We start from the raw sequence: 14,238 nt of genomic DNA, 5'->3' as shown, positions 1-14,238 counted from the left end.
CATCAGCAAATCTCAGATTCTCCCTGAAGACTGGGTTATTCAGTTACAGAGACTCTCTCCTCCTCCCTCCCAGCTGGGAAACTGACCTTCTGCCGATGCATGTCTTGATGGTAGCAAGAATACACTCCACATGGAGATAATTTCATAACAATTTATACACCTAGGCCTCTGAGAAAACAAAACCTAAACAGAGGCACAGTCCGCCTGATGTCAGAAACAGAAGCCAAAGATGTGATACAGACAGACTTCATATGAGACAACCCTGCACAATGCCACAAATCCAAGGACTAGGCTGATATCCCGAAAGACCTAGACAAGCAAATGAGCTAACAGGAACCTCAAACACAGCAACTATAAAAGCAAACCCTTGCACCTGGGCAGGAATAACCTGCAGGCTGGAGATGTGCCAGGAAGGACCTGTGGCTCTTGGAAGGTAGCAAATGGGCCATGAGCCAGTAGGGTGCCCTGGAACAGGGGTAGCCAGTGGCACCCTGGGCTGTGCAGCAGAAGCACCACCAGCAGACTGAGTGATCTTTAGATCACCTCTAGAACACTGCATTCAGGTTTGGGCTCTAGCCACATGTCAAAGTTGGGATAGTTATGCAGAAGGGTATCAATATGGTTAAGGAGTTGGAGCATTTGTTTTATGTGAAGAGGCTGAGAGAACAGGGCTTATTCTGCCTGGCAAAGACAGGTTTGGAGATACCTAACAGCAGCCTTCCAGTGCGTTGGTGGAAGAAAAAGAGACAACAGACATAGTCTGAAACAAGAAGGGTTCAGACTGTATGCAAGGCAAAACACTTTTACACCACTGGGACTGTCAAACCACAGAGCAGGCTGCCCAGACAGGTTGTGCAGTCTCCAACATAGGAGATTTTCAAGACTAGCCTAGGCAAAGCTCTGAGCAACCTGTTCCAACCTCAAGCTGGCCATGCTTTTAGCAGGAGTTTGGACGAGATGACTTCCTGAGGTCCCTTCTGATCTGCATCATCCCATGGTGACCCTCAGCATAACCCCCCCAACAAAACAGGTTAAATATATCTTAAGAGTAACACCTTTTTCATCTGCTATCTTTGCAGCAGCAGATTACCTAAGCACCTACTTAGCATATTAGTCTCCCTCTGGCAGACACCCTCTGAAGTCAACAGAGAAAGAAAGGATTTTCCTAGAGCAATTCACAGAAGGAGCCTAAGCTGCATATTTTGAATTGCTTTCTGGAAACATCTCTCTTTTTACTTCTACTGAGGTGAAACAACCAACAAGATTCTGTTCCCCTGCACACTCTTCTCTTCCAGAAAGGGAGACTGCATTAAGATTTGTTCCCAGGTTACCTTGTGAAGAAAGAGTGTATGCTCCCAAATAGGTACTAATTCCAGAGATAAGAACCTGCCCTCCTATCATTCTGATGGTGTTTTACATTGATCCCGAAGTCCCACACTGTAACAAGCTTTCTCAGACTAAGAACTGAACTGTCTTTGGCTTAAAGATAAATCCCAAAGCACACAAACAAGAAGTACTAACATGCTAGTTTCCAAACAAGTTCTAGAAGTCAAATGATTTCTCAGGAAGTCTATCAACCCCTTTCCTGTTTCAGCTTCTGATTCAGGTGGTCATTTCAGTGACCTCTGTTCTCAGCCAGATAAGAGGACACAAGCACAGGTCTACACATTTATTATCTGGATTATGTTTACACAGGGGCATGTAGACAGACAACATCCTGACCTGGAACACCTTACAGTGTCAGGGTTTGATTCTTTCCCGTTTTGCAACAATAACAATTCAAACCTCCTAATTTACATTTGTCCACGGAACTTTTAACAGTTTGGCTTGAGCTGCTCGTGTCTTCTGAAAGACATGGCTTTCTATCCAGCATGTAAAGATGTTCTCCTGACAGGTTCACTTCTTTCTACATGCGAAATACGGATTCTTCACTCAGGTTTCCATTTCCCCTTTTCCCATTTCTATTCACCTGCTCCTAGATGAAAGCACCACCCTCACGTCCCACTTTAAAACAGAGGTACAGGTTCTCAGTTTTGCTTTGTTTCACCTTTCTGTGTTGACACCTGAGCAGACAGAGCAATTTTCTACCAGCAAAGACTGGATACTTCTTTTCTAAGTTACACTTTATAACTGGTGAACTAGCAAAGCTTCTCTCATAGAAGAGTAACCATACTGCTACACGATAGTAAAAGATTGAGAAAAAATCTAGAAAATTAATTGTCCGTTATTAGCTGTCTTAGTTCTCACCGAAAAGCAACAAATCAGGCCATTGGGAACGGAACTTGTCAGCTCTGATGAAAGACTATGCGGCCTAGATACAAAAGATTAACATCTTTACACAGTGAGAAAACATTTTCTAAATCCCAAATTTGATGAGGTGTGGAATTAGAGCACATGGGCCCCACGTATGTAGAAACTCAAGAGTAATTCTAAATAGACACAACAACGCAAAGTTTCAAATAGAGCCCAGGGTTGACATGCTCAGCAACCACAAATACTCCACCACATTTCCAGTCTTTATGACAGCCTGCACTTGTTGCAGCTGTTCTGAAACTACTTCTTGCTATCAAGGCTGTGGCTAACAGAAATGTGTCTTAGTTTGTTTGAAGCATTCACAAAATGTGTGAGAAACACTGTTTTCTGCACAGCTACAATTAACAGTCTGTCTCTACAGAGTTGTAATGACACCTCTGACATACTAATATTTCAAATGAAATTAAACTGAATTCATGAGCTATGAAACAAGCCGTACTATCAAACCATGAACACTCTGAAACTGAAGCTAATGAAAAAAAAACCTGAAACAAGCCAAAAGCTGCTCCATGACCAGTAACTAATGAAGACTGGTTTCCCGTGGACTTCCATCCTTGATGCTTGTGTCCCTGTTGCTTTAGCCGTTCTTTCTCTCCCTCTGACATACTTATCAGCCAGGAGGCAGAAATGGTGTGGTTACTTTGGGGCCATGTACTTAACAACTGCTGAGCTTGCTGCTGTGAAATTAAACAAGTGAGGTGTTGTGCTAGCCTTCTCCTTCTGTGAGGGCATCCATTTGGGTCCTTTTCACTGATAGCTGTGTATCAAGTTTCCATAGAGCCTGTAACAGCCAAACGGGAACTGCTTTCAAATCTGATTCACGTTGGCCGACAGATGAACTAACCACAGGGAGGCCTGCCTAAGGCACTCCAGCCAACCTCTAAGGGAACAAGCCTCATTCCCTTAGGATGCCATCTACAAAGCCCAACTGATGCTTCCACTGAGAATGTAAATCTAAAAGCAAAGATAAAAAAAATCTCATTTTAATTCTAGTTAAGTAATTAGTGTATATTCAGAAGGCTTTTCAGAAGGTCTAGGTGTCTGAAGACATATTCTCAACTGGCTATAAACTAAGTATACTCAGCCTAAACCATGGCAAAGTATTCTGAACAACAGAAAGTTTATCAACCACTTTGAGAAGAGTCCTAAATTTGAACCTTTTCTTTAAAAGGTGAAAACATAGGCACACTCAGTGTTTCATTTTTTCATCTCAGGTTTTACAAGGAAGTAGCAAACACATATACCTATTTCGTTTTGCCACTATAATATGCCGACACCTCTCTAAACACAGAAGCGGCAGCAAAACAGGGGCTGAGCCTAACATCAAATTGTCACAGCTGTTCACTAAGCAATGCAAGCCTTAAAAACCCTGATGATAATCTTTAATACGGTTATAAATTCTACCTTCAACAAAGTAAGCTACAATTTTTCAATGCTTAATTAACAGGAGGGGAAACCCCCCCACCTATTATTTTTGTAGCTACAAGAAGTCTCATAGAATTTATGAAATGCAAATGGATTTGCTGCATGGTACACCTTAGGAGAAAGCGAAAAAGATATTGCTCTTGTGGCAGAGAGGAAGAAAGGTCATTATTAACCCATTCTCTAATGGGTCCAGTTTCCCTTTTATAGCTGTCTACTTGGCAGATGCACAAACTAAGTGTGATGAAGCGGCAGAACAGACAGACTGTAAACTAAAAGCATCAGATACAAGTTACTTGTCTCAAAAAAAAAAAAAGAAAATCTACTGAAGGTCACATTAGCTTTCTTGCACAACCTATTCACACTCTAAGCAGCACAGGCACCTATTACACACAACCTTAGATCAGCTGAAAATAAAACAATATGGTAGGAAATATCCACCTCATTATTTTTGATGGTTAAATATGACTAAACAGAAAATTCTCCTCCTAAAAAAAAAAAAAAAAAAAGTCAGAAGACACATTCTGAAAGCCAAACCACACTGAAGCTGTACGGTTCATGTGGCTGAAGGGCACTGAGGGGGATGGCACAGGCTAAGTTTAGCCTTATAAGGCTAATCACCCCAGGTATCCTATGCAGTCAACAGAGAGGGACCAGGGCACAAGACGGTGACTGAAAACAAGAACCTGGCATAGCTCCTGTGAGTTAACCTAGTACACTGCTCTGATTAAATGTTATGATTGCGTTCAGCTTAATTGCTTGTAGTTATATTAAATTTGTACCTTAAGTGAAGCTAGTGGATGTTCTGGACCAAGTAAACTCCAATGAAAGGAAGCCAAATCTTCATCAGGTAGAATATGATTACCTAGAACATAACGCAGAACTTTAAGTACATCATAAAACGTTACGTGCTGTTTCTACATATAGCAAAACAAATTTGCAATCAGTCCTCAACTCCCAATCAACAGGATCAACAGAGATAAAATTTGCAGATACTTTTTTGTTACTCCAGAAAAACCCCATCAGCCTGCTGCTGCGGGATGCACCTCCCTCTGTTCAAGAAGCACTCTGCTGTGAAACCCAGCTCACAGAAGCAATGAAGCCAGTCACAACATATCATAGAATCACAGAATGGTTTGAGTTAGAAGGGACCTTACATTTCATCCAGTTCCAAACCCCTGCCACAGGCAGAGATACCTTCCACTAGAGCAGGTTGCTCCAAGACCATGTGCAACCTGGCCCTGAACACTGTCAGGGATGGGGCATGATGTCAACCCATTATGGGGCATATGGTGCCAACCTCAACCTGTCCTTGCCAGGATGCATTGTTACAGGTACAGAAGTGTAAGAACACTATTCTCTCTTACACAAGCATTCCCTGCTCCCCAGCATGTGCCATTAGTGATTCACACTGGCGCTGCCTCTGGAAGCTGCACTCTGCTCCAGCCAGCAGGCGGGTTCATCTCATCCACAGCAGTACTGGCAGCGCTAGCCACTCAACAGGATCTCAACTCCTGAAGTTTCTTTTGCTGACCTGACCAGGTCAGACAGGAGCCTGTGCTGGCAGTATCACAGTAACTGGGAAATGAAGTTCTTCCAACGACTAGAGGTAGTGACTGCATTTACCAAGCTGCTCATGCCAAATGGAAGATCCCTTAATTTTGATTTATTTTCTTTCTTCTCACCCCCCTCCACCTCCCAAATCACACCATACTCAAAAAACCAAAAAAGTTTTTACTAGGAAACATTTGAAGCATCTGAATTGATCAGTCTAATCAATCTCTGACAGTTCAGTCTGTGAATGAAAACGTTATGAAAAGCTAAACAGAATGATTTACTACTCATCTGGTAGAAAACTTCATACTTTCAATACTTGGTTCATAGAGCAGCAGCTTAGTGAACGAATAGCTCTCATTCCTGTTAATACAGTTACAGCTTTTTTAATTGCGCAGTTTGGACAACATCTTTACCTCTCACCTACTCAAAGAATATGACAAGATTCTTTGAATATGACAACAATTGTTTCCTCTCTTAGTATTTTGCTTGTAAAAGAATGTAGTTTGCTTTTAATGCTCTTTCACATGTGAAAACCAAGGAAGCTGTCCATGCCCTCAGAGCAGGAAGTATTCCTGTCCAATCAATACTTCACCTACTGTTGAGAGCTCCAGCAAGGAGACATAACCTTTGTTCATTAGCAGCTGAACTATAAACTCACATCGGAAAGATTCCACATGTTTGTATACAACAGCCACCTCACAGTAATTCAATCAAGGATTGACAAGGATTAGACAGCCCTTATAATGCAGGTCTGAGAAAATCAGTTACAGCCAAACCACTACACAGTTTTGTGATTAACTAACACTGACTCCTGTAGATGCTCAGATCACATTTTAAAATAGCCAGAGCTTCTCCCCCTTCCACCAAAACCTCAATCTTGTTTGGTCTTCATCTGTCATTTCAGTTAATTCCAGCCCCTTAAACACATATATGCATGACAGTCTGACCATTTAATCAATTCTCACCCTAATTTAGGATGTTGAAGTGTGGCACTGACTTTTGCAGTCCAAATACAAGTGATGCCTGTACCTACTTCTGAAATATTACAGAGAAACAGAGTGAGACTACATAACTAAACACGTGTTACAAAGTACTGTCACAGTGGGAAGAGATCAACGTTATATAAGCAACCACTGTTTCTTGACCTGGCTGCACAACCTCAGCATCTATTGATTTTTCCCATTTTAATGGCTTATTATAGTGTATGCTTTCAGGTTTTTTAAAGCAATTAGATACTAATTGAAGTCACTGCCCTTTCTAAAGAGTTCACTGAATGACAGCCCTATACCTCACACTGTGTTTGTTTTCCTAATGCTGAAGCTTGGGTTGGTTTTGTTTGTTGGGGTTTTGGTTTAAATAATTCTGAAGTATTTGAGTCAAAACTTAAAAAAGAACCAAATCAGCTCCCTGTTTATACCAAGAGCAACTAGGGCTAATCATTTTAAGAGCATGCTCTCAGAAGACATGTTATCTTGGCCACATTTAACCACCCATGACAAGGATGCTTCTTATGTTATAAAGCTGTAACTGCAAAACCCTGCTGCATTAAAAGCTGTAAGAAGGAAAAAGCTATAAAACCAAGTACAGGGTATACATAACGTTCTCAGAGAGTAATCTCTAAAAATTTCCCTAATTGGTACAGTCAGAAACATATTTACTAGAACACTTCAATAGAGACTTTATCGCTAAACATAACTCAGTCCCAAATATACCATTGAGAACTTTTTTAGATGATCAGTAAGGTGTCATTCCTCAGGCTACTCTGCTTCATGTTCAGCTGAAGCACTCAGAACATTTTTCTCCTTTTAGCATCCCCAAATTGACCCTTGAAGCTAATTACAAGAAAGTATCTGAAAACAAGTTAGTCTGAGTTTTCCACATAGGGGAAAACAGCTTTGCAGACCTCAAGCTGAATACTGGCACAGCTATTGTGATAGCTTTGGCCTGCTCTAATCGTAAAACGAGCAGCTTAACTGCAATTGTTTCAGAATGCATTCATTTCCTAAACAAACTACAAGCACAGGGAGTTACACTAATGTACCCAGAAGAGCAATATATCAGTCATATGCCTTCCTATGTAATCAAGCTTATTCTTTCCCACTGTGATTTTCTTTTACTTTTCAGGTTCAAAACAGACCCAAAGAGGCCAGGGGAGCAAGGGCAGAATAATGTGCGAAGCCAAACAAGCCCTCAGATATTAAAAAAAAATAATCTGTAAATTTAGATCTGAACGAGCTACCCTGCTTTAAACATGTCACACTGCACACGACTGTGTACAGAATTATGTAAGTAGTATTTTAGTTTTAAGAAAGTCAAGTTATTATATTCCTAACATTGCAAAAGTGAAAAAATTATGCCAGTACAGTCAAACAGTATCTGTTTGTGGTAAGATCATACAATCACTGTTTACACCACCAAATACCCAGCTATCTCCCACTCTTACCCTGACTTCCATAAACTTTATTCTGCTTACTGATACTGAATACACACACACACATGAATACACAAAACTAAGAGTGTAGCTGAACTGGGAACTGGGGTTTTTTAACCTTCGTAGCCACCTGGGGGAAGAGAGGAGCTCCTACAAAATCTCTTTCTGGTGATCAGGTGAAATGACCTCAAGTTTCTTTCCCTTACAAGCAAGCTGAAAAGGATTTTGTCGTATCAGATATCAAGAGTAAAACATTCAAGAGCTTCTTGCATAAAATTGGAGAACCTTCAAAAAACTGACCAGGATACTTGTCACCTACCACCGAATATAGCCAAGCAATGGTCCTGCAGCTACAATTAAAGTTAAACTGATGTCACTCACGTGTACTTCACGTTAATTCTGTAAAGCCTATCTGCAACTGTGAAACTGCTTTTCAAGCAGTAATTCTTACTCATTGAATTGGCATGCAACAACTTATTTATAGACTCCAAAACAAAGCCTAGCAATAGTAGCCTGCCATGTAATTCACACCAAGTCTGTGTTTTAAATCACAGCTTAGGAAGTCACCTGTGGCTCCTCCATACTGCCATACAGGTAGGTACCCACTCTGCCTGTGGAAAACTAAAACAGCCTCAACCAAACACTCGTGGCTTTATAATGTAGGATGCATTGGTTTCTCCCCTTTTAACATGGAAGGTACCTGCCTGGACTAGAAAAAATTCAACATTAAAGACTACTAAAATATCAGTATGCTAAAGCAATAATATGCAGCCTCTCTCATTCACAACTTCCAAATGAGAAGTTTTATTCTTCTATTATGTACCTAAACAGAAACTATAAACTAAAACAGAAAGTCAGTAAGAAATAACGAGAAAGTCAAGGTTTCTGAATCTGTGTGCTCAGTACAAGATCAAGAACATGGCTGCTCCAAGCTCATTTACCCAAAAAGAAGTTAGAATGGTATACTGAATAGATCTTATTCACTGGAGTCAGCTTTATTAGCAATTAGTTCACTGTTCCATCTGACAGCTATTCTCTTCCGATGCTGTGGAAACAATGTGTTACAACTGTCCCATTTAAGCAGAGATGTGAAACCGAAGTCCTTCCTACCTGTGCTCCTTAAACATACCTCACCATTTGGCATCAGAGGGAGCAGTGCTAAAAACTATCCAAACAAAACTGATGGAATGGTAAGATGCCGGTACCTGTGCTTTCAGAAATGTGGAGTTTCACTCAATTTTATATATATATATATATATATATATATATATATATATATACACACACTAATTATATAATACATGTTTCTGGTGCAGCTGACATGCAGTCATATTTGTCCAGTATTAATTTCTGAGGGAATAAAAGCCCCTGCAATCCAAACCTCTCCACCCTATGTACATGTTTTTATGTAGAACACAAAACAGGACAGGAATATGCTTAATCAGTCTAGGAAGTGTACTAATAAAAGTAGACCTCATATATAAGACCAAAACTAGTAGAACCACAACTGTCCCGATTCCCCCCCACCGAGAACATTTGGGCTAGGTAGAGCTTTGCAGAATTCTGACTTTCTACTCTTTGTTTCTAGACAGCCACAATTTGCATTGCTCACAAGTCTCTACAGATTTGGCATGTCTAGCCTCATAAACATGCATCCAGCCCACCTCAAACAGGAGGAATGTCTGCCTGAAACAAACGGATGCCCTTCCCTAGGTGCTCTGTCCAATTACACACACGTTTGAAACCAGTTAATAGAAACTGCAATCATCAGGCTGACAAGCAGCATCAAGAACTTTTATTACTTCACTTACCTAAAAGAGCAGCAAAAATAGGAAAGCGATTTGGATTCAGGTCCAGTTGCTTGGCAACTTCGTGCATTAGGTATTGGCTTGTTGTGAGACTTTTCCCATTCCGGCTCAGTTTTAGGGCATGGGCACTGAAATAGTAAGGGATGTTGCACAATGCATAATCGGAGTCATATGCAACCAAACCATGGAAACCTTTTTCTCTGCAGAAAGCAATTACTTCTTGATGATGATCCTCAATGCTCTGTGCAACCTACAGTGGAAGACAAGAGTAATTAGCTACAGTGTTAAAATGGCAGTACTGATTTATCACAGGTATTACAATCTGTTGAGGCTTTCTGAAGCTCTATATGTGCATTTGAAACACTCACAGTATATTTAAAGTAGTTTAAAAAATCCAGTGACACAGCAAATACAGACAGGATGTGAGGAGTGCTCAGGAACACAACACAGTTCTGGAGGCCTGCACACTGAAGTGGCACTACGTCTTACTGAATTCCTCTGAAATAACTGTTTATTAACAGAAACACTCAAACTCCAGACACATTTATCACTGTACCAACATCTGTATTAACTCACGGGAAAGATCCTGAGGCTGTGGATACTTAGGCAGATCAGCAAGCCAAGAAGTCCCCTTAAAAAGCCATCATTTTTAAAGTTCTGCAGCCCTGTTTTAAAAGAAACAAACAGAACCCTCGACGAACAGAGGAAACTTTCCTGACCTTTCAAATGTCTACCTTGGCGTATTAAGCCATTTTTTTTTCCTCTTTTCACTTTCAGCCTGTTCTTTTACACACAGCTGCCTATCATGGTGCAAACTGCCTCAAGTTTATAGCCCAAACTTCACCTCTCCACTACCGTTGCCTAGCAAAGCACATATTTTAGGCTATGGCAATCAGATGACTAGAACAGACATGTTCTGCAGGGGAGACACAGGCCAATTCGTAACATTGGAAATATAAAAGCAACCGTTTCTCATCAAAGATGATTAAACTAAAACCACCCTCCCTGCCCCCCAGTGACAGGTTACAGAATCACAGTACCTACAGTCCTGCATTTCTACACACTGTCAGGAACCGTTACTACAGCTTGCATTCAAGCACACAAAACCAAATCCAGCCAAGTATTTTTGATACCTAATGGTTTTATCATCTACATACATACAGAACCTGGGTGTTGGTACCCACACCAAGCATTCCATTTTAACAATGCAGACAGCAAGCTATCCCAAAATAGAAGAGTACAAAACTATTAGCTTCAGTCACCACAGTACACATGAATAATTACAGTGTTAGTGCCAGAGATGCTATTTATTCCTCTGCAGCTGAAGTCCTGCAGAACACGAGCAAGGGTCCTACACCTCTACAGTCCGCTCTAACAGTCCCACAGTCATCTACCCCTCAAAGAGCTCTTGTTCAGCCACAAGTTTAGAGAGACTTCCTCTCCTGCTCATACCTTACATCTTCTAAACCTGATACTGAATTACCATTCTGGAGACGTATGTAAAACTTTTGCTTTTCCCATGTAGCCTCATGAGACCATAGAAGGGTTTGAGTTGGAAAGGACCATTACAGGTCACACAAGAGATGCCAGAGATGTCCTCTTTCAAGCAAAACCCTGAACAGCCAGCACGTTACTCTCCAACGGTACTCCTGTAATAACCAGCTCACTAAACTCTCTGTACTCCTAATACTACCACCTTATAGTCTCAGAAAACGTTAGCTGTTCAGAAACTTGCATACGGACTGTCAGTTGCTTCGAAATGTACTTGCTCCTAAGAAAAACAAGTGTATTCGTTTTTCTAATACTTACCCTGTCACGTAGCATAATGCGTGCGGGCTGTACACAGCGCTGGGAGAGACTGTACACATCATGGGAAAAATGTAAAGCTATCAGATTTAGGCAGTTACCACATGAGGGAGGGCGATTTAGGCTTTGCTGTGCCCCCCAGTCTTTACAGGCTTTAAGTAAGGAAAATCCCCAGATGGCTTTTTTTCTTTCCGTTAAGGGTAGAGAGATTTAAATTATGTACCTGTATCTAAAACCAATGTCTTCGCATGCATGAGAACCACAGATCAGCCACAAAAAACAAAGTAAGAACTCTTTCTGCAGCACTAGGTGTGACATGGGTGTGAAGGTAGCACAAGAGGAAACTCTGTGCACATCCTGCTGTCATCTCCTATGAACTATTTCCTCTGCCTCCACAGCCTCCAGTTCCTTCCCTCCCCATTTTACAGAGCTGACACAGTGAGCTCTGAGCATGAGCCTGCAGTGTGTTTAAGTAATACTAGAATCCACATTCAAATAAGTGAGCTGTCAGAGTACAAGAGCTGTATTTACTAAGCTGCGTTAACCTGCAATGTAAAACTGTAACAAGATGAAAGTCAGAAAAATATGGTACAGCTTTCACAAGAGAGTCCAGAGATGCAACTGCACCCAGGCAACATGCACACTTCAAAGCCCACCCGGGGGGGGGGGGGAAATCACAGCCAGCAGTTCAGAATACTTTTCAAGTCTAAATCCTGTGTAAACATCAATGATGCTGGATGAGAAAGAGACAATCCTGTCTGAGTGAGCAGGCACATGCATGTCTAGATACTGAGAACAAAACAAAGTCTCACCAAAGTATTAAAGATGTTGAGATCTCTGCTGCTTAAGCATTTAAATTTTAGCAAACCTGCTTTGCAGAAAACTGTCAAGAATTACTCCCCCTGTCCCCAAAGAGAAAAATACCAGGTCACAATGAAACCAAGAACCTGTAGGATATTCGCTGCAACTTGGAGGAACTTGTTATTTTTACATCCTGCTGAAACCATCTGCAAGTGATTTATAATTGTTCTGGAAAGAAGACATTACTCCCTTTCTCCCTTCTAATTACCAAAATAGATTAAATTCATAGCCAGAGCCTCACTCTGCACAGAAGCCTTCTACTCAAGCCTCAAACATTTCCTGAAAATATGAAAATCAGTTTCATATACAAAGTTAATCAGTATTCTCTAACCCAACTTCTCAAAACAAAGCAAGAAAACACTAGAATTTGGCAACTGTCTTACACATATGTAATAAAAAAAAACCAAAAATCACCCACACATGCAAATGAAAATTACTTCTTCAGGATGCATTTGCTCTTTGCCCAGGACAGCTGATAAAAAGATACACTAAATAAAGCAGAAAATACAATAAATTGCATAAGAAAAGAAAAGCAGGGAAGGAATGTGATTTAAGTTTAGCAGTATCTTTGATGCATGTTACTACTATAATCATGAAATGTACTTCCTAACCAGAGAATGAACCAATTAAAACCAGAGCTATCCCCAGTGTCTCACAGCTGCACAAATGAAGCATCAAGTGGGAACTTCTGACACCCTTCCCATCCCCAGGACAATTAACCAAAGCAGAGACATGCACAAGGGGGCTCAAGGATAGTAACGTTTCCCCAGCACACATCAGTATTTGGTCATGAGTACTTGCCAACTTCCAGTGCTAACCTAAAGCAGACAAATATCCACCCCTCAAATGGTCCCCATCAAAACTGGGCGTGAGGTTGTATCTATATATGTTTTATTAAACAAGGGAAAAAGGACTAGGTATGACCTGACCTCTCACTCTTAAAACGGTTTCCAGAGATTAGGAATAAGGCCTATTACCAAGAAACCATAAAGGAGCTAATGCTGCAGCTAAGCTTGAAAGTAAACAAAGTGCTACAGGTGACACCGTTGTCAAATGTGGCTACTGTAGTTGGATGAAAAGTACTTTAACAGAAAGACACCAGGGCTGAGACAGAATGCATTCAGAAGACTAACAGCTAGTTTAACATACTATGAGGCTATTTATTACAAGTACCAAAATCCTACCCATCTCAAAGCAGCCAGCTTCCTGTTGCGAACTATGCATTTCATTATTGCATTAAACAAAGTATCCAGTTTAACACATTAAAGGAAAAAATAAAATCTTGGTTTTACCCCATTCATTACTTTTACTAATGATCTGTAAATCTCAGTAACAAATTAAGGAAGATTTATAAAGCACCTGCAACCAGATCAAGGTAAACACCTTCACTGCATGGTCCCTAAAACTTGTTGCTAAAGAATAAAAGTATTTCCTAGCGACAAAAGAAAAGTTCAAATGAGAGGGTGTTTCTGCTACCACGCAAATTCCTACCATCATTCACAGCCAAAACCCATACTGGGTTTTGCTTCTACGCTGACCAGGAACACACGATTACTACAACAGCCAGCTACAACCACCCCTTCACCTTAACCCAGTACCAAGCCCAAGCCATTGTGCTCAGCATAGCTCAAGAACAAGCTTCACCTCTGCTTCCAGTTTGTTCCACACGCGCTTCGCGCGGCCCGGTGCCCCCAGCCATGCCAGAGATTAGGCCATGGGGGCCGGGACTTCCGCTGCTGAACGGGCTGGACACCCGCTGCCAGCCCCGGGTGGCTTCCACCGGCCCCCCAACCAGGCAGCCGAAGGGAAGGTTGTCTCCGGATGAGGCAGGCCAAGCAAGCAGGGGGCCAGGAGGGAACAACAGCAATTCCCGCCCCGCTATCAGAACTAGGAGAAACTTCACCCAAAGCCACCTTCTGGGTGAACTCCAAGGGAGTCATCTTTACCCCAGGTCTGCAACCTGGCCGGAGCGTTTCCAACCTGCCACAAGTGCAGTACAAAAGCCAGATAACGTCAAGCGGCTGCTCGCAATCGAGCCGC

At 41.5% G+C, this 14,238-nt stretch overlaps 1 protein-coding gene across 2 annotated transcripts in view; it reads right to left on the bottom strand.

Annotated features, from left to right (window-relative positions):
- The window catches only part of FAM120A (family with sequence similarity 120 member A), a 54,735-nt gene that overhangs the window by 38,521 nt on the left and 1,976 nt on the right, over positions 1 to 14,238 (bottom strand). For both annotated transcript variants that reach the window (XM_061357769.1, XM_061357768.1), the window contains exons 2-3: positions 9,535 to 9,781; positions 4,518 to 4,600 (exon numbers count right to left, since the gene is read on the bottom strand). In XM_061357769.1, the coding sequence (XP_061213753.1) occupies positions 4,518 to 4,600; positions 9,535 to 9,781 (330 nt within the window). The remainder of the gene's footprint in view (positions 1 to 4,517; positions 4,601 to 9,534; positions 9,782 to 14,238) is intronic.

Source organism: Neopsephotus bourkii, unplaced genomic scaffold, assembly GCF_033783945.1.
Source record: "Neopsephotus bourkii isolate Nb327-2 ecotype Australia unplaced genomic scaffold, CSIRO-AGI_Nbou_v1 NB_923, whole genome shotgun sequence".
Taxonomy (NCBI): Eukaryota; Metazoa; Chordata; class Aves; order Psittaciformes; family Psittacidae; genus Neopsephotus; species Neopsephotus bourkii.
This window is presented reverse-complemented; position numbering and strand designations above follow the sequence as displayed.